This window comes from Tachypleus tridentatus, chromosome 2 (assembly GCF_004210375.1).
Source record: "Tachypleus tridentatus isolate NWPU-2018 chromosome 2, ASM421037v1, whole genome shotgun sequence".
Classification (NCBI taxonomy): domain Eukaryota; kingdom Metazoa; phylum Arthropoda; class Merostomata; order Xiphosura; family Limulidae; genus Tachypleus; species Tachypleus tridentatus.
The window spans coordinates 46,279,419-46,299,946 of record NC_134826.1 but is presented as its reverse complement, the minus strand read 5'-3'; the positions used below and the strand labels follow the sequence as shown (position 1 = coordinate 46,299,946).

Below are 20,528 nucleotides of genomic sequence, written 5' to 3'. Positions count from 1 at the left end.
CACATTCTGATAAATCAAAACTCCTGGAACTTTATTTTGAAGTACAACTGACCCTAAGACTACATGATAGTTTGTATAAACTCTTAAGGAAAGTACCTATTATTAAATGATTTTTCTAAAAGCTAATTTGTATAATTAACCTCTGAATGAATTTACATTTAATAATATATGTGGATTTCCTCCTGATTTATTTAGTAGGTAATAGTGGAGTTAGAATGTGTGGCATTGGAATGATTTGAAGTTAAATTATAAATTTCAAAATATTCTAAAAGTACTTTAAACATAACATTTGTCTTGTAAACATTTCTCACTTCTTATCAACAGAAATTTACTAATACAAAACTCCAAAAGTGGACAAACACTTTGAAAGTTAATGTTTTTGCATGGGCACTTTCTGTTTTAAATACTACAATATGCAATTTCCTTTTCCTTTAGTTATAATTTACAAGTTATACATTTTTTTTACAACTTGAGATATGTCTGTTAAGAATATATTTTATATCTCTAACCTAAGATGTAATTTGTGATTTTTTTTTCATTTGAGTTGTAATTCCTTAAAATAATCCTGTAAGGATAAAATTTTATTCCTTCTGCACTTGTAGTCACCTTTTTAGTTGGATCCTTAATGCTGTTAAAAGTATGTAATTAGAAGCTTCACAGAAAGACCTTGACTAGCTTGTTAAAGAGACCCGAACACATGTTGTTTATCTGTAAATATGCCAAGACTATTTTAATATTGCTTATTTTAGCTCTTCTAATCATCCAGTGTTTTGACAAGAACATGAATAAGAGATTCTTTGTGGATAGATGTATCAGTAGTTTTCCTTAAAATATTTAAGTTTCATATTGTAGACCTTGACATAGTTCTAGTAGAAGATTTACTTATTTTGGAGTGTTTAATGAAATTATTTACTGGACATTAGGAAAGATACCACTGTAACTAAACGCTAGCAAATACTTGATTTTGTGACTTGCATTAAATATGAAAATTTGTAGAAAGGCAATATGTTTATTTAATTTTGCATAAATCATGAAAAGAGAAGGAACACTTTACATGTAACTAAATGAAACTAGTAATTTCTTTTGAAGTTTATTTAGGCACTGTTCAGTCATATTTAAAATAAGTAGTATTTTTTTCAGTTTATTTAAATGTTCTGCACATACCTAAACAGAAATGGCTTTTAAGCATTCAGTATATCTCAGCAGAAGAAATCATTTCAGAACATTTAAGCCTTTTACACACAACCAAACAAGAGTACTAACTGTGCCAGATTCTTTTAGACATTATTTGCTCATCTAAATAGGAGTGATTTTTTCAGATATTTTTGACATCTTAAACGTACTTCAAATGAAGTATTACTTGCTGCATGGTATCATTAAGTATTTTGCATATAACAGAAGTAAGATTTCATCCACATAATCTTTATAGGCATTCTATTCCTACAACAAAAGTAATTTCTCCAAAGTATTGTTTTAATTTGTAAACATTTCTTTGAAATTTGTTATATGGCATTAGTTGAATTATGTGGTGAAAAGAAATGAAGCAATTAAATAATATAATGTTTTGAGACAATGTGGGACCTGTTGGTCCATTTCTGCTGTTACCTACTCTAGACTAAATTAACTTAAAAATCACAACAACAAACACTTAAAGCTAGTCTTAATCATTCCTATACATATCAAGCTTTTTCTTAAAGTGATTTTAATTTAAATTTACTGCTTCTATGACATCTTAAGGCAACTAATTCCAAAGACCAACCACCCTGTTAGAAAAATAAAACTTATCTTTACTGAATGTGACTCTTCCTGTCAAAAATGATATATGATGCATCAGCACTATTAATTTTCTTCACAATTTTAAACACTACAATCAGACTTCCCCCAAACTCTTCTTTTATCAAGAGAAAACATTTTGGGAGATTTCAGTCTTTCTTCATATAACATCCATCCTAGTATCTCTTCTCTGAACCCTTTCCAATTATACAGTAAATTATAACCTCAATATTTCTGTAGGTACAACCTAAAATCCACTTAGCCCTACCACTGGCAACAACTTATTGGATGGCTTAAGAGACTGATCAATTGTTACACCAGTATCCGTTTCTTTCATAATGTTAAGTTTATTCCAACCGTAATTATACTTATTCAAATTATTATAAATCACATGCATTATCTTGGATTTGTTGTAGTTAAATCCCATCTGCCATTTATCCACTCAACTCACTGATATAAATCCTTTTGGTAATTAGCAGTAATCTCTTTACAACTAACAACACCCAAAACCTTAATATCATCTGCAAATTTAAGTAATTTATTGACTATTCCTTCATCTACACCATTGATGTTAAGCAAAAAGAGCAGAGGTTCTAAGACTGAGCCCTGAGGTACCTAACTTGTGACATTAATCCAGTTTGACTGAATTCCATTTGTAACAACCCTCTGCTTTCTTCCATGCAGTTACTCTTCAATACAGTTTGCTAACTTATCCACTCCACATCTGTAGACAAGTTTATTTGTTTTTTATATATTTCTATATATTTCTTTTGTGTGCATCTTGTCAAATGTCTTCCAAAAATCCAGATACACCAAATCTACACCTTTACTTTCATTTAAAAAAGCAGGAACCTTTGTAAATAATGCCAAAAGATTTTTAAGGTAAGGTTTTCCTGTAATGAAACCATGTTGACTATTCAATAAAATTCTAATCTTTTAACAGACTTTCCAAAGTTTTCCAGAACATACATAAGACTGTGTCTGTAATTAGTGGGAAGGTTTAGTATCTCCCTCAAGAAAGGGAGTTACATTAGTGAACTTCTAATCCTCTGGTACTTGCCAACTATTTTAGGGCTGAAAAAAAGAGTGGCTTCATTATCCAATCTTTAACCTCCTTCAAAACCATTTAAAATATCTGGCCCAGGAGTCTTTTTGTTTTTTAAACATCTCAATTTTTTCTTAACCATCTCAGAATTATTGCAATCATCTTGTTTGATTTCATTTCCATCTATCAATACTGGAATGCTGCTTAAATCTTTGTTAGTAAAAACTGAAGAAAATAAGATAATCTAATAACCAAGCCATCTCAAAATCATCAAATACTAGCCTTCTTTTGTCACCTCTCAAGGGTCCTACCTCCTAACATTTTTTTACTCTTAATGTATTTAAAGAATCCTTACTGTTAATTTTTATATTTTCAGTCTACTTTTTCTTGTACATCCTTTTTTATGTCTTAATTTCTTGTTTCACCAATTTTCTTGATTACATAATCTTCTGAATCTCCTGTCATACCAGTAAATTTAAATTTATAATGCTTTTCTATGTAGTTTTATTTCTTAAATTCTTTGTTTGTCAACCTGGTTTTTTACTTGCAGCTACTTTTTTCTTTTTATAAGGAATATGTTTACCTTAAATATTAAAAAACAAAAAACTTTCCACATCTTATCAGTGTCTCTATATAGCTCAGCTGTCAAATTCACAACAGCTATTTCTCGTCACATCCCTTCAAAATTTGAAACCAAATTATCATTCCTTATCTCAATATGCAGCGAAACATTGGACTCAATGGAGCAATGACCACTTGTACTCAGATGTTCCCCAGTTTCTACTCCCTCAATCATTTCAATGTTTGAAGTTAGCAATAAATATAAAATAACATTGTTCCTTGTAGGTTTTTTTGACTGCTTGGTGAAGAAAGCCATACTTAACAGTTTCAAAAAACTTTTCTTCCTTGTGGTTTCACTCTAGCATTTTCCAACCTGTGTGCCTGAAACTTAAATCCTTCATAATTGTGATCTCATTAACATCTGAATTTTTAATCCCACTGTGAATGTTGTTGCTAATCTCATTAATATCATTTGGTGGTCTGTAAAAAATTCACACTAAAAGCCTTTTCCTTTTGCATCCACTAAAAGAAACATAAATGTATTGTATTTTCTTGCTGTTATCTCTAATATCTTCACCTCGAACAAGATGTGACTTACATTTTGCATGTAAAGACACTTCTTACCCCTCTTTAATACTTTGTCACTATTAAATAGCCTATAACTCTGTGTTTCAAAGAAACTTGTGTCACCAGAATCATCTAGTTAACCATGTTTCATGTATTCCCATTATATCAAAATCCTCCATTCTTATTAATTCTCTGAAGCCATCTATTATATTTCTTATACATCTTGCATTACAACAGTAACTATTAAGTCTCCTTATAAGTACTACTATACTAATTTCCTATGCTAAACGTTTCTCTGCTTCTTACTGTTTCTGCATTTAGTTTTTCTGACCCTTACCACTGTCTGATCCTAATTTAAAACTTCTTTTAACAGCTGAGTTAATTGCTTTAGCAAACAAATCATCCTCTATAATATTCAAATATAAGCCATAATACTGTTTGTTAACTTTGTCAATTCTATTTTGTGATGTATATAATTACTTAATTCTATTACAATCATTATTGATTAACTCTTTTCCCCTGAATATTTTCTAGCATTTAATGCTGTTCCATTTTATTTCTTCAATTGTTTTCTTTTATATGTTTGACAGAGGTAACACTCAAGGATTATGATTATGTCTGTCGTGATGATGTAATTGGAACACAGGAAATAAACCTAAGCACTTTGGAGCCAAACAAAGCAGTAAATGTTACTGTCGCTTTCCATGATGTAAGTCTAGTTTTAACTTCTCTAATTTTTCATTGGAAAACTGAGTTTACTTAGTTGTTTATTTTGGTTTTGTTTTTACAAAAACATGTTTAGATCTGGCTTGTCCATCTGGTTTTCCATGAGATAATTCTGAGTGGGTCACCTATCACCAGACAAAAATTAGAAATAAAAAATAAGTAACATATTAAGCTGAAAAATAAAGTTTTGGGTCTTAATTGCTCAGTGTTTGTTGCCCACAAGTGAATTACTTGAATTTAATGTGAATAAACTTCATAGATAGATAATATTTTCTTCATCAGTAACAAGTGTCAAGCTCTTAAGATTGCTCTTGTAATATTATTTGACCCACTACTATTATGAATTGCAACAATCTTATTTTAGCTAGAAAATGTTCCTTTTTGTTCACTGTACTTAATTTAATTGGAGATCATTGTACTTTGATGGGTGAGATGTAGATTACTCTGTCAGGTTTTTCAATGGCACATGTACGTTCAGAATAGTGAGATCACAAATATAAAACCCGTAAAGGCAGTTATTTTAATTTTACTTTTCTTGATTGACTATTGCATAAAAAGGCTTTGGGGTACAAGTGGGAGTAAGACTTGGCCATTGTATGAGTATATACATAAGTAAAAGAAATAAATGTCAGTTAATGTTTTGATTAATCACCTAACAAGAGCTTGTGGATTTATGTTACATGTAAATGCTACAAGGATGTCTCTATATTATTGTAGATAAATTAGGTCTGTTCTTTTTTATTAAGTTTATTTAACTGTTATAAGGAAGAATCTATATTATTGTGGATAAATTAAGTCTTTTCTTATTATTTACACTTATTTAACTGTTACAAGGACATACACTGATGGCCGAAATCTTAAGACCAATGAACATAAAGAAAAAATATGCATTTTGCATTGTTAGACCAACCATTTATTTGAGTAGAGCTTTGAAAGATGAAAATAAGAAAAGGGAAAATAAAAATAAAAAAATTTTTAGCATTTAATATGGAAAATGTAAAGACTATGAAATTAGTCTAAATACTAGCTGGTCAAATGTTTAAGAACATACTGAAATGAAGTGTTAATCAGTAAACATGTAACGAAATTTAGTCATTTATGTTCAAGCATTAGCATTGTCAACATCTCCCACTGACATCTTCTATGTTACATTGGATAAAAACATGGCAAAGGCTAAAAAGTTGACAGAGTTTGAACGCAGCAGAATTGTCGAGCTGCAAAAGCAAGGTCTCTCTCAAAGTGCCATTGCTGGTCGTAGTAAAACTGCTGTTGCAAATTTCATAAAAGACCCTGAGGGATACGGAGCGAGAATTTCAAGTGGTCGGCAAGACACCAACCGATTGTCAAACCAGATTAAGTCCCTTACAGATGCAGAATGCAGCTCAAGAACAATAAGACGGCATCTACAAGAGAAAGGCTTTAAAAACCGTAAATGTCTTCAAAGGCCACACCTTCTTCCACGCCACTAAACAGCTCAGTTAAACTTTGCTGAGAAACACCAAACATGGGATGTAGAAAAATGGAAGAAGGTTTTGTTCTCTGATGAGAAAATATTTAACCTGGATGGTCCAGATGGCTTCCAATGTTACTGGCACGATAAGGATATCCCATCGGAGACATTTTCTACACGACATAGTGGAGGAGGTTCCATCATGATCTGGGGTGCTTTCTCCTTCCATGGAACAATGGAGCTTCAGGTTATACAGGGGTGTCAAACAGCATCTAGCTACATTGGCGTGTTGGAGAAGCATCCTTATTGACTGAAGGCCCTCGCTTTTGTGGAAATGACTGGATCTTTCAGCAGGACAATGCTGCAATCCACAGTGCCTGCAGGACAAAGGACTTTTTCATGGCAAATCACGTGATTCCTTTGGACCATCCAGTGTGTTCGCCTGAACTGAACCCCATTGAAAATATTTGGGGTGGGTGGCAAGGAAAGTCTATAGAAATGGACGTCAATTCCAAACAGTGCATGATATTTGTGAAACCATCTTCACCACTTGGAATAACATTCCAGACAGCCTTCTGCAAATGCTTATATCAACCATGCCAAAGCAAATGTTTGAACTTATTTGCAATGACGGCTGTGCAACTTACTACTGAGACCTCTTGTTTAGAACTTGTTTTTGGTATGATTTTAAACTTTTGACTAGCTGGTATTTAGGCTAATTTCATAGTGTTCACATTTTCCATATTAAATGCTAAAAAAAGGTTTTAATTTTTATTTTCCCTTTTCTTATTTTCATCTTTCGAAGCTCTACTCAAATAAGTGGTTGAGTCTAACAATGCAAAATGCATATTTTTTCTTTATGTTCATTGGCCTTAAGATTTTGGCCAGCAGTGTATCTATATTATTGTGGATAAATTAGGTCTATTATTTTTTTATTTAAGTTTATTTAACTGCTACAAGGACGTATCTGTATTATTGTGGATAAATTATGTCTGTCCTTTTTTATTTACCCTTATTTTCTAGAAAATTTTTTATGTATTAATTATTTAATTTAAAATAAGTTTTCTCAATTTTAAAGAAGCTTTACTTTTATGTACATCTCAGAATTGTTTTTTTAGTGATGTCACAAGAAATCTAACAAAAAACAGGTTCTGACACTTGAAGTGAGCACAGCAGAGATAGCTCATTATATGGCTGTGTGCTAAAATTCCAAACAAACAAATAATAGTAATAAAATTTTGCTGTTTGCTTTTGATAAAAAGTCCACCTTCCGAAACATTCGACCCTGAGGACTTTTATCACAGTAGTATTTATCTTTGAAAGTTATTGCACATGTATGTGTATATATAAATATATACAAAGACATAAGATTTATTACTTAAAAAGAAGGACAGCCTAAAATGTATGTATTAAAAAAAACTTTCTCAGTTTTAAAACTAGAACTTGAAGTTTATTTGATAAACTTTTTCTTACAACATTTGTGTTTTTAACTGTTTGAGAAAGATATATAAGTATTTATAATGTTAAATTCTGCAGTGATGCACTTTTTAATATAGTTTTGTTTTAAAAGTTTATCTAAGATTACCAGTGGGTGTAAAATAGTTTATACAGTTGTTAAATTGCACATCTTTAATTATGTATATATATCTGTATTTTACTACTTGTATTTTACATCATTGTAGGAGGGAATAATTAATTTTATGTAAAATATGTCTTCCTTTTGTTTCTTTAATTTGTGAACAGTTGATTTCTTTCTTTCATATGTACTTAGTGTTTGGTTTTTGTCCTACAGTAACAGATAGATTTAAAATAATTAATCTCTGTAAAATAATAAACCAATGAGAAACAGTTATAGTAAGTAACTTCAGAGGCTAATTGGCTAAAAGTGAGTGCATGTTAAAGTATGCAATTTTAATTTTATAAGTTCAATGCATTTGTTATTGAAACTCAAATTTCAGTTCTGACAGTTGGAAAAGTGCAAATAGTCTATTATTTATTTTTGTGCTTATCAGTAAACAGATAATTCATCTTTTAATCAAATGAGATTGCATTATAATTATTTATACAACAAAGAGCCTAAGATTTTCTACATTATTTATAACTGGATTGATAGAGATACTATTAAGGTTAAAATCTATTTAGCATGTGACTTGATTTTTAAATAAAATTTTTTATTCTTATGACAGGCTGGAGAAATATCATTAAATCTAAAGCTAGACCCAAAGTAAGTTTTTATTTCTACATTTTTACAACTTTAAGAATATACTGACTGATGTATTTCTTTTGAATAAATATTATGTTTATGTCCCAAGAATTTTATTTTCTTAAATTTATTGAGAAGTTTCAATGCTCCTTGTGATATTACATAAAAAAGTGTGTGAAAATAAATAGAATCTATTAAATAAATGATCTGGTAGAGAAATTAATTGGTTCTAAATCTTCTTGTTTGGATCTAGAAATAATTTGATTATAAAATGTCATAATTAGGATTTGTTTTACCTATACATATAATTTAAGGACAACAAGGGATCTTTTGGTTCATCTAAGTCATCCCATCTGGTAAACTAAAATTTAATAATAAAACACTCAAAACCAACCTTTATTGTTCAAATATTTATGGAGCCTTTCATTAAACTTACTTAAGTTAAAATACATCCAATAAATCTGAAGGAACCCATTCCAAAGGAAACTTTTTTCTTAAATAAAATAAAGCCATATTAGCTGAAGATGATTCCAGTTGTGCCAAAAGTTATGTCCCATAGTCTAACCATTCTTACCATTAAATACAGAAAAAAAAGTGCATCAGATCCATTAACAGTTTTAAACATGTCTATCATATCCATTAACAGTTTTAAACACGTCTATCAGATCCATTAACAGTTTTAAACACCCAGATCCTCTCTAACCCTGTTTTTTTTTCAAGAGAAAACATTTGTAAAAATTAAAACCCATCATTGAATGAGAAATTGTTCCTCTCTAGGTGCCATCCTACTATCCCTTTTCTTAAATTTCTTAATCCTTTTTAATATTTCAACATCTTTCTTTATGTAAGGCATCTAAGACTGAACACTCCAAATGTGGTCTAACCAACTGCTTATACAAGGAAATTGTAACCACTTTAGACTTTTAATAAGTAGCATCTCTTAATAGTGACCTAATTTTAAGAGACAGTTGATAGACCATGTTTGGATTCATTTAGTGCTTGTATTAACACCTGCTACAGAATTTCTACAGACATAAGTAAACTTTTTTCATATAAAATTGTTAGTGCTGTAAAACTTGGTTAAATGCTTTAGTGTTTTGTATATGTTACACTAGCTGTTAAGAATCAACAAAAACATGTTTTTTACTGAACAGTTTGTGTTAAACATGGATGTAGATTTATACCTTACTCTTTTTGTAAGGTGGCTCATCTATAAAAAGGTCTTTATTTTCATGAAAACAAATTTACATATTTAAAAAATTGAAATAGATGATTCTAATAAACTTCTGCTGAATCTAATATGTTTTCTGTATTTTATTTCGGTAATACTGTTATTGGATTCTAAATACTTACTACTTGTTTACATATTTTTGTAATGGATGAAAACTGTGCAGTTTAATTAGAGTTCAGATTTATAATTACTATAATATATGATTCCTTTAGTTTTTCTTCTTATATGTAATGAATAAAACTGGCATAATACTTTGTTTTGAAACAAGCACCAAGCCTGATCTCAGATATGAACTTGGCTTGTGTAAAGAGGAGTTGGAATTCTTGGAACATCGAAAGCGCATGGTTCTAAAGGGACTTGAGGCATTTTTGGGAGAAGACAGTATGGAGGATGAAAATGATGTAAATATATTGTCAAAATGTGAATAATTACTGTACTATAAATCTTCAAATAATCCATATAACAAAAATATTTCTGTTTTACAAAGAGACATTTTCTAGATATAATTCGGTGAAAAAAATATCCTGAGTAAAGTTGTTTCTAACAAATTAATTTTTAACTTATCTGATTATAGAAACATATATAGAAGTTTTTGATTATCTGTTATTTAAATTTGCTTAATATTTATTTGATATGTTTTTAACCTCTTACTCTTAACTAATATAGAGTAGCCTGTCAGTGGAAGTCAGTTAATTGTATAATATTTTGCATAAGGTAATAAAAATACAATTTTAGGCATTTAAAAAAGTACATTGATAGTTTCAGTAGTATCATGAATATGTTTTGTTTTATAAAATAGCCATTTAACCTATTGAATCACTAGAAATTCTAAAGTACTTTGTTCACATTGTTGTTGAAAAGCTGTTTTATGTGTTTCTTCCTTATTTTTTTAATGCTAGAAGGGGTGAACATTCACAAATAGCTGTACATCTTTCAGCCATGTATTTATTCTATATTGTGATAAATAGCTGAAGGGGCATGGTAAAAAATATCGTTTCACTAATTATTTCTTTATAAAAAGATTATACAATCTACATATCTCTATAAAAGACAAGGAAGTTTTATGGTTGTAGTTCTGTTGATATGATATCAAACACTAAAGGCTTAGTAGGTATTTTGAAAAAAAAAATGATTATTATGATTAAACTTTATAGAGGTGATTATAACAATTAAAATATGAACCTTTTTAAAACTTGTAGGCTCCAGTAATTGCTGTCGTGGGCTCAGGAGGAGGTTTTCGTGCTCTTACTTGTCTCAGTGGTATCTTCAAGGGCCTTTCAGAAACTGGACTTTTAGATTGTGCAACTTACGTAGCTGGGTTGTCAGGCTCTGCTTGGTAAGACATGCATAATATTGCATTAACTATGGGTCTCGGGTTTTTCCTTGCAAATGAAACCTAATTTTGTTACGTGCTAAAGAATATCTGCTTTCGGGTTGTATTTTTCAGTTTAGTTTTAGTAGTAAATGTTCCTGATTTGTTTATTACAGAACTTGTATAAACAAAGTTGGGAACTTTGATGTAGTTAAAACTCTAATATTCTGAAGGTTAAAGGCATGACTTTCTTATAGATATGTTTTCATCTAAGCTTGTATTAACAAAATTATCTCATCATCTTCAGTAACAAACAGTAAGTGATAACTTGTAGTACAGGATGTTATGATGCAGTTCCTTTTCCCTCACTAATGTGTGAATTTTTTTTTTAATTTCTGTGTTTCTTTCTGTTATGTTTGAACACAAAACCACTTATGTAGCATCTAATTCTTCATAATCCTTCACCTGCTTCGACTTGGTTCCACTAATTGTCAATCATATTTTTATTTGGGAAAGATAACTTGTGAAGTCCCAAACTGGAAGGCTACTTTTTCTGTTTGCAAGTTGGTTGGCTGTGTATGTGCAAAAGGAGTTCACATGTGGGAGAGATTACATATGCTCATACTGATTCAAATGCTACTTTTTTTGTTAGTGTTAAAAACCAGGTTCTCCTTTGTTTAGCACATTAGATTTTTTATTTGGTTTTTCTTTTTAAGATTTAGGTTTTACTAATTTTTTTGGGCTTTTAATAACTTTTTTACCTTTATTTATAATTTATTGTTTGAACTTTGGGTCTATTTTTATTTTTGAATTTTTAAAATTTATCTTGTAGAGGAAGAGAGTACTCATTAACGTTTTATTTGTTTTAACTTTCTATCCAGTTTGATCCAGTCACCACAGATCCACTTGTCTCAATTTTGTTATTGTTTTTTTTTTTTGTGATATAAGCTGCATTTGTGATTTGTATGTAATTAACGATTAGATTGTTGAGAACCATCTATATTTTGACAATGCGACACTTAGGGTAATTAAAAAAAAACTGTTTGATAGTTGCACACTTGATTAAATATTTTGTTAGTCTAGAAAAAAAATGTCATAGCTGTGCCTATAATTTTCATTTCAAAATAACAGTTTGTCTTCTCTTTACAAAAAAATGTCCTTGGAAATACTGTATATAGACTTATAAAAGTAAGAAAAAACATTGTACTCAATATTTTCTTTTGCAGGTATATCTCAACCCTCTACAGTCATCATGAATTTCCTGTTAAGAGTCCTGGTGATATCCAAAAGGATTTAAGAAGTTATATAAGCCAAAGTCCATTCCGACTACTTGGTCCTCATAGATTTTTCCCCTACATCAACAGTATTTTGAGTAAATATAAAAGGGGTCAACCTGTCAGTTTCACAGATTTTTTTGGTCATCTTCTTGGTGATACGCTCTTAAAAGATGTAATTGTTTTTATAAATATTTTCATGGGTGTTAAAAATGTTTGTGTATAAACAGCTGCAGGTTTTGCATCATTGGGTTAGTGTATAATTGTTTTATTTTAATTTTTTATACAGTTTTCATGCTGCCTTCAGTTAAGTGAAAACCTTCAAGTACTTTTATGTAATTAATTTTACAGTGAATCAAGGACAATGTTTTCTTATTTTCAGTGGGATGTCAAATGTAGAATTAGATGATTGGTGTGTGTTGAAATACCCATAAATAACTTCCTTATAATCCTTTAATTAATCCCAGGTTACCATAATTACTTATTCAAGAATGATTGAATTTAACAGAGTGAGTTTTCAAATTACTTATTGATACTTTTGATGCAGGCCACATTTACTGGTTAGCCTAATTTCACAAACAATATTTAAACAGAAATTCTGTAACTAAATGTATGCCTTACTTGTAGATGAAGCTCTAATCAGTTGCAAATTTTCTCTCTGATTTAATAAGAGGTATGGCAACTGACAAGCTAAGTTTTTGACCACTAAATAACTTGATGACCAAATCACGTACGAAAATACTAACTGTTAATGTTTGACTAATATGATTAATTCTCCCTAACTGGTGTGTTTGTGTTATACACTGTTTCACAAGTGTTTGAAATCCCACAGAAGTCTAAAATTTCATGAAAGTTTTAAGATTCACACAGTATAAGCTTTATAATTATGGGAATGATAAGGGCTGGATTTAAGTTGTTGTATTGTTTAATTATTTGAATTTCTTTCAGAGGATGGAAAAGCTGAGGTGAAAACAAAATCTCCTTCTAGTGAATAAATCATTAAAATATTAAAAGTATAACATAAAACAATACCAAATACAAAAAAAAATATTTATAACTTGAAGTTGACCACATCATATAAAGTGAAAGGTTTGGGTAAATTAATTACATACAGTATTTTTTTTCTCCAAGAAATCCTTTCTTCATTTTTATAGAATGCTTTTAAAATTAAAACATTTTATCTGTAACGTTATTGTTGCTATGTAATAAAAATAGTGATATTTTTTTAGCTGTATCTTACTCACAATGAACTTGTGTATAAATAGGACATGAAGAATGTATGGCATTTATGGCAAGTCCTAATCTGCTCTTCTGAATTATTTAGAAAAAATACTGAAAATAAATAGGAATCCTAAGCTATCCTTTAGTTCCCCACTTGTCACACAGTTATGATAGTTTCAGGGAACCATGCTCTTCATCAGCAACTCTGGATGAAAATAACTTGAAAAAAATCACACTAGGCTTCTGGTTGCAGTGACTCATATGTTATATGTGTGGTATTTTTAGTTGCCTTGTACTCATCATATTGAATCTATTTTTATATTAGATGTGAATATCGTATAGTATTTATATTGATGTATTCGGTTTCATGCTTATTTTAAAATATATAAACAGATTATCTGTAAAATAATGCAGGGTTAGTGATGAAAGGTGGAATTCCTTAACTGGTATGTTCAGTGATAAGTGGTGGATGTAAGCAATAGATTGGGTATCATATTTACTTTTAGTATTGTAAACTATTTCATTACATTTGGTTACTGTTTTAGACAATGGAACAATTAGGTATTAAAAGCCTCTCGGCACAGGATTCTTGCATGTTGATAAAGTTAGGATACTCCAGTACTTTTGCTTGTTGCTAAGCCCAAAGCTACACAGTGGGCTATTAGAGTTCTTACTGTGGATATTGCAAACTGATTTTTAACATTATAAGTTATGGCTTACTGCTGAGGCAGCAGAGGCTATTTCCAGTAGCAGTTCTACATACATGTACTTTTTAAAATTGAAATGTTTATTGTAAACATTGATTAAATAAATTATTATAATAAGTTATGAATTTAATATTAACCATTTTTTGTGGGTTTTTTTTTCCCAACAGGATATACAAGGAAAAACTAAAAGGTTGTCAGAGCAACGGTCAAAAATTAATGTTGGACAAAGTCCCTTACCTCTCTATACTTGTCTTCATGTAAAGAAAGACATTGCTGCTCCTGTGTATCATGGTAAAATATGTTTTTCTTTATTTCTGTAAAATTTCAGCCTCTTGCATTCTTTGACATTTACATAATCAGTTAGTTTAGTGTATTCCAATTTTATTCTTCAGAACTATTCTTTCCTTATGCTGTTAAAAAAAATACGCATTCCAAATATCCAACATTTAAATTACTCAAAATTTACTTCTAAATTATGAAATTATAGTTAAAATGTTTTTTTTGCAAGTTTTGTCTTAATATTTTAGTGCCTTTTGAAACCAAAATTAAAATAACAATGAAATGTTAAACTGAAGTTATCCTCCACCCTTACTCAAATAAATTAAGAGAAACTGTAGAAAGGTAAATAATGTTTTAAGTCACAAATGGCTTATGGAAGCTCATCCTTATAGTTGCTTTTTAAGAAAGTTTAAAAACTATTTTTATTTCCTTAACTACTGATATCTTAATACAGTACAATTCACTTTACTGTTTGAAGGCTATTTAAGAAGATAAGTTTTTTTTTTTAACTATCACATTATTTTCCAGAGTGGTTGGAATTTTCTCCTTATGAAGTGGGTATTGCAAAATATGGAACATTTATGAAGACTGAGCATTTTGGTTGCAAATTTTACAAAGGAAAAATCATCAAATATTTTGAGGAGCAACCCCTTCACTATCTTCTGGGTAAATTTTTGTACTTTTCATGTTTTTTTGTTATTCTAGCAGAAAGTGGAAATTTATCAAGTGTATAATGGCGGTGTCTAAACAGATGTTCAATACTGAAAAATTTTTAACCTTCAAAAGTAAAATGTTTTTGATTTTTGCTGCACACATGAAGTGGATGGGAAAAAAGTATTATTTTGTGTTGGAATTATAGTTATTTTTTAATTAAAATTGTTGTTTTCTTGTTACTGATGTATTCCAGAAAGTGAAAGAATCTGACATTATCTTCATGCTGCCAAGAGTAGAGGTATGGTACTGTTTATTACCACTGGTGGAAGTAGAGGCCTGGTACTGTTTATTACCACTGGTGAATGTAAAGGCCTGGTACTGTTTGTCACTGCTGGTGGAAGTAAAGGCCTGGTACTGTTTCTCATTGCTGGTGGGAGTAAAGGTCTGGTACTGTTTCTCACTGCTGGTGGGAGTAAAGGTCTGGTACTGTTTCTCACTGCTGGTGGGAGTAAAGGTCTGGTACTGTTTCTCACTGCTGGTGGGAGTAAAGGTCTGGTACTGTTTCTCACTGCTGGTGGGAGTAAAGGTCTGGTACTGTTTCTCACTGCTGGTGGGAGTAAAGGTCTGGTACTTTTCTCACTGCAGGTGGAAGTAAAGGTCTGGTACTTTTTCTCACTGCAGGTGGAAGTAAAGGCCTGGTACTGTTTCTCACTGCTGGTGGGAGTAAACACCTGGTACTTTTTGCTACTGCTGGTACTGTTCCTGTTTTTGAAATTAAATGATGAAACGTTTTTGAATTGTATTGATATGTGTAAAATATTGATGTTTTTTAGAAAACAAGATTTATAGCATAATGAACACTTCATGGGCCTTTTATCTATAATACAGGCTTATTGAAGAATTATTTTATCTTTAATGTAAAGTTTATAGTAGATGACTTGGAGAAGTGAGTTATATAGTCTTAAAAATTCAAAAACGACTAAAGTGGGATAATTTATAAATAGTGTTTTACCACTGTTCATGTGGTATCAATATCTGTCATATATCAGTGAGTTAAGTGGGTTTATATTTGAAATGTCATTAAAGCAAGCTTGAAGGCATATGGGAATCTTTTGAGGAAATGAGAAAGTTTATTTTATACTAAGTTATATTTTCATGTGTTTTAAGATGCTTAAACAATCTGTTCCTCAAACTATTTATTACAGGAGTGTGGGGCAGTGCTTTTACTATTCTGTTCAAACGGCTCATACAAACCAAGACTAGGATCAGTAATTTGCTATCCTTGGAACAAGAAGTAAAATATGATGAAACTGATTCTCCTGAGTGTGTTGAAAGACAGATCAAAACCATTAATGCTGAAAATGAAGAGGAAGAATTAAAGAGTTATCTTGGTGAGTTTATCTTCATAATCTCCCTGAATTAAAGAGTTATCTTGGTGTGTTTATCTTCATAATCTCCCTGAATTAAAGAGTTATCTTGGTGTGTTTATCTTTATAATCTCCCTGAATTAAAGAGTTATCTTGGTGTGTTTATCTTCATAATCTCCCTGAATTAAAGAGTTATCTTGGTGTGTTTATCTTCATAATCTCCCTGAATTAAAGAGTTATCTTGGTGTGTTTATCTTCATAATCTCCCTGAATTAAAGAGTTATCTTGGTGTGTTTTAACTTCATAATCTCCCTGAATTAAAGAGTTATCTTGGTGTGTTTTAACTTCATAATCTCCCTGAATTAAATAGTTATCTTGGTGTGTTTAACTTTATAATTTCCTTGAACACTTACTGTGCAGTTGAACATTTTTGGTATTAACCATTTGTAGGTATAATACTAATGTTCAAGGTAGTTGTTAACAGATATATTTCAGTCCTTTTCATGGGAAGATTTTGTTTGTTTGATCACACAACTATATGGTATACTGTGTACACTTTTGTTAACTGCAGGAAATCATGTTCCACATTGTTGTGTTTTGAGAAAATAAAGCATTATATTTAGCATTAGAGCTTCACTAAAGGTTAGATTAATATAAAAAAAAATGTTTGGTCATGGATTATTTGTTTTTCTTTGTAATAATTCTCTTTGATCAAGATGCCTTTTCTCAAAATCCAAACCTTGATCAAAAAAGAAATTAATTTTTTTATCTTAATTAATCAAAGTTGAAATAACTGAGAAATTATATTAAGAATGCATAAAATAAGTAAATTTACTACTGTTAATTGTGGAATCACTTTACTATAAATAGAAATATTTGAGTGAGTTTTCTGTGGTTGCTACAAAATATTTTACTCCTTACATGCTGGTTATGTTTAGTCTTGAATTTAATGAAATCTTTCGAAAATGGTTTCTTTTATCTTAATTTATCTGTTTCTTTTACATCCATTTGTTTCACTGAAACTTTGCAAGTGTTATGTTTTTCTCTTGCAACTTGAATAAATTTATGGTAGACATTTCTTACCTAAAAGCTTTAAAACTGTTATTGTTATAAGAACATAAAAAAAGAATAGATATACTGATTTTGATTTTTCTTTAGTTTCATCATAATACAAATTTAGCTTATTAAATTTCATCCTTTGATACGAATTTTGTTTGTGTTGAGTATTTGTGCTATTTGGAATTCTGTTGGCTGTTTTTCAGAACAACTTGCTGTTGTGGAAGATGAGGAATCAGATTCCACGGAATCTTCAGACTCAGATGATGAGACAGATAATTCCGAGTAATACTGGCTTTTTTATTATTGTTGTGCTTGAAGCGTATTATTTAATTTAAAAAAACATGTCCATGGTTTCATAGTCCAAACATATCATTGATGTATCTAAGTAAGAAATCATAGTCAGTATTGGTATCTTAATACATTCTCTTGTTTGAAAAAAATAAGCATAAATACCAGTGACTCGGGTACCCTAAATGCTGCAGTTTCACTTAGTTTATGATATTATATTATTTCATAAATACCAGTGACTCGGGTACCCTAAATGCTGCAGTTTCGCTTACTTTATGATATTATATTATTTCATAAATACCAGTGACTCGGGTACCCTAAATGCTGCAGTTTCGCTTACTTTATGATATTATATTATTTCATAAATACCAGTGACTCGGGTACCCTAAATGCTGCAGTTTCGCTTACTTTATGATATTATATTATTTCACACACTACACTGATGCCCACTTCTGTCCATATAGATGACTAGAAAGCTACAATGTTTAATGGAAAGAGTATTTTTGTTCTCGTCACTATGTGAGGTTTGTTCTTGCTTTGATTTAAAGTAACAAATCTTGTGGATTTTTCAAGTGTGCTAGATCGTAACTGTAATCATTAAATAAAATTGTATGTCTAAGCAGACACACACTTTTAGTGGCACTACTACACGCAGGATATTTTTTTTACAAGTTTTTACAATAGAATATTTCTAAGAGAAATTCATGAAGATGCCAGAAACACATTACTGAGTATTAAAAGAAATATCTGGATACATCTGGTTCATGTGAATATTAACTATAGGAATTTTCCAGTAAGAAGAATATGGTATTCTCATGTGGACGTTTAGTTTAGAATTATTTGACTGGTGAGGTAGGGAGTATTCATTCAGCTAGGTAAGTGATATACATCTGATAGAGAAAATTGTTAAGCTGAGCCATGTTTTTTTCTCTAATTTTGCTCTAAGTGTAAAGAATTTTGACTGTTGAATTATATGTATTTAAAAGAGTATGGTTCCCATGGGACTGACAGCATATATATATATATATAATTTTACCATTATAAAAGTTCTTAATAGTCTCTTGTGTTATCTCGTATAGGTTTTCCAGTGCATGAGACATTTCAGATTTTAGGCCTACATTACCCACTCTCAACTGTAGTTAATTTATTTATCTGAGAGCAATATTTGATAGAAATAACACATTGTGACAGAGGTAGTCTGTAAAACATCACCATTGTATGCTGATCTATGATGTTTAAACTTGTAGACACTTATAAAAATCAATAAAACAGAAAGTTCATTTTTCATAATTATAATCTGAACTATCTGTGTTATTAATTTGTGAAGTGTGCAAATAATTTGACATTGGTTTGGGTAATTGTACACTCAAAAGTTTTGTTTTTATAAACGTATAATTTTGATGTTACTTGAATTGATGTTACATGTATTTAAATTTGTTTTTGCCTTTATATTTGCAGTAAAAATGATATTAAGTCAAAAGAGAAAGATGGGTACATCACCAAGGCTTTTGATCAACTGATAGAGTCAGTTTGTAACAGCTCAGTTTTCAACAACAGACGTGGTCGAGCTGGGATGATTTTAAACCCCCTCCTTGGATTAGCCCTCATTCCACTCAAACAATTCTCTCCATCTTCTCCAATCACTCCCACTGATGGTGAGTTAATACAGCTTGACAATTGTTTCTTACATATAAAGTGTAGTAGTTGAAGCACTGCTCACACTGATGTTAAGTTGACACGGCTGGAACTCTGCTCACACCAACAGAATATACAAAGTATTTTTGTGGTTACAATTATATATTTTTTGAAAACTTGTATTTTTTATATCACAAAAATTAACTGAATACTCAACTAAGTTTTTTACTTTTATTACATTTATTTTCTAAAAATATTTTTGGTTGGATCTGAAATTGAAGACATCTTTTGATAAAGTCTTAACATCTAACAAAAAGTTCTTGAAAAACGACAATTCTTATAAAGAAATATGACCAAGTGCAACCTAAACGTAATGCAGTATTTTGAATTTCATTCTCTATGAAACTTAAATTTTGACTTATCACATGGCTGATTACCTAAAATTTACTTGTAGTTATTTTTATTAAAAAATTTTGAAGTTCGTGACACTTGGCAAAACAATGAAAAATACCTAACACGACATCTTTTTTTTCATTTCAATGCCAACATTAAATCAGTGTTCTTTTCTTACATTTTTAGAGTTACAGCAGGTTGTTTTGCTTTCTTGTAACTAATTAAATAATGTACTTGTATATCAGTTATCAACAGTTAGTGACCTTTGAAGTAAGGCTACAGTTATGTTGGTAACTATAGTTTGAGAAAATCCAAGGGTTTTGTGGAAAACCAGATCAGTTGAGCAACAAGTATAAACTACAGAACTTCAACACAAAACCAGTTTCTGCATTATACAATACATTTGTTGTTTTTTTAATACAAGCATGATTTCTTTTTGAAGGAACATGCTGCTTGAACTTTGAATAAATCCAAGGTCTCATCAGTCAGTGCATGGTTTTAAATGGATACATTACTTTTTTGACATATATTTTTAACATGCAGTTTTACACTCCTTTTCTTGCAAAAACAAAGTAAATGAGCTATCACAAAAATGTAACAAAAGAACAAATATCTATCCTTGGATATAATGCAGTGAAAAATTAGAATTGACTTCAACAATTTATTTTTGAACCAGTACTCATTCAAAAATTAATTTTTATTTCTCTAACCATCAACATCCATAAAGCTATGAATACATAGATATCACTACCAGTTATGTCATTCCAACATTGGAAGAGTGAG

The 20,528-nt window shown here is 30.4% G+C and overlaps 1 protein-coding gene across 6 annotated transcripts in view; it reads left to right on the top strand.

The window, feature by feature from the left end:
- LOC143242658 (cytosolic phospholipase A2-like) overlaps positions 1 to 20,528 on the top strand; it is a 76,350-nt gene that overhangs the window by 46,078 nt on the left and 9,744 nt on the right. For all 6 annotated transcript variants that reach the window (XM_076486138.1, XM_076486137.1, XM_076486141.1 and 3 more), the window contains 10 exons: positions 4,537 to 4,655; positions 8,309 to 8,346; positions 9,825 to 9,957; positions 10,756 to 10,892; positions 12,095 to 12,317; positions 14,238 to 14,361; positions 14,878 to 15,015; positions 16,209 to 16,394; positions 17,633 to 17,711; positions 19,176 to 19,372. In XM_076486138.1, the coding sequence (XP_076342253.1) occupies positions 4,537 to 4,655; positions 8,309 to 8,346; positions 9,825 to 9,957; positions 10,756 to 10,892; positions 12,095 to 12,317; positions 14,238 to 14,361; positions 14,878 to 15,015; positions 16,209 to 16,394; positions 17,633 to 17,711; positions 19,176 to 19,372 (1,374 nt within the window). The remainder of the gene's footprint in view (positions 1 to 4,536; positions 4,656 to 8,308; positions 8,347 to 9,824; positions 9,958 to 10,755; positions 10,893 to 12,094; positions 12,318 to 14,237; positions 14,362 to 14,877; positions 15,016 to 16,208; positions 16,395 to 17,632; positions 17,712 to 19,175; positions 19,373 to 20,528) is intronic.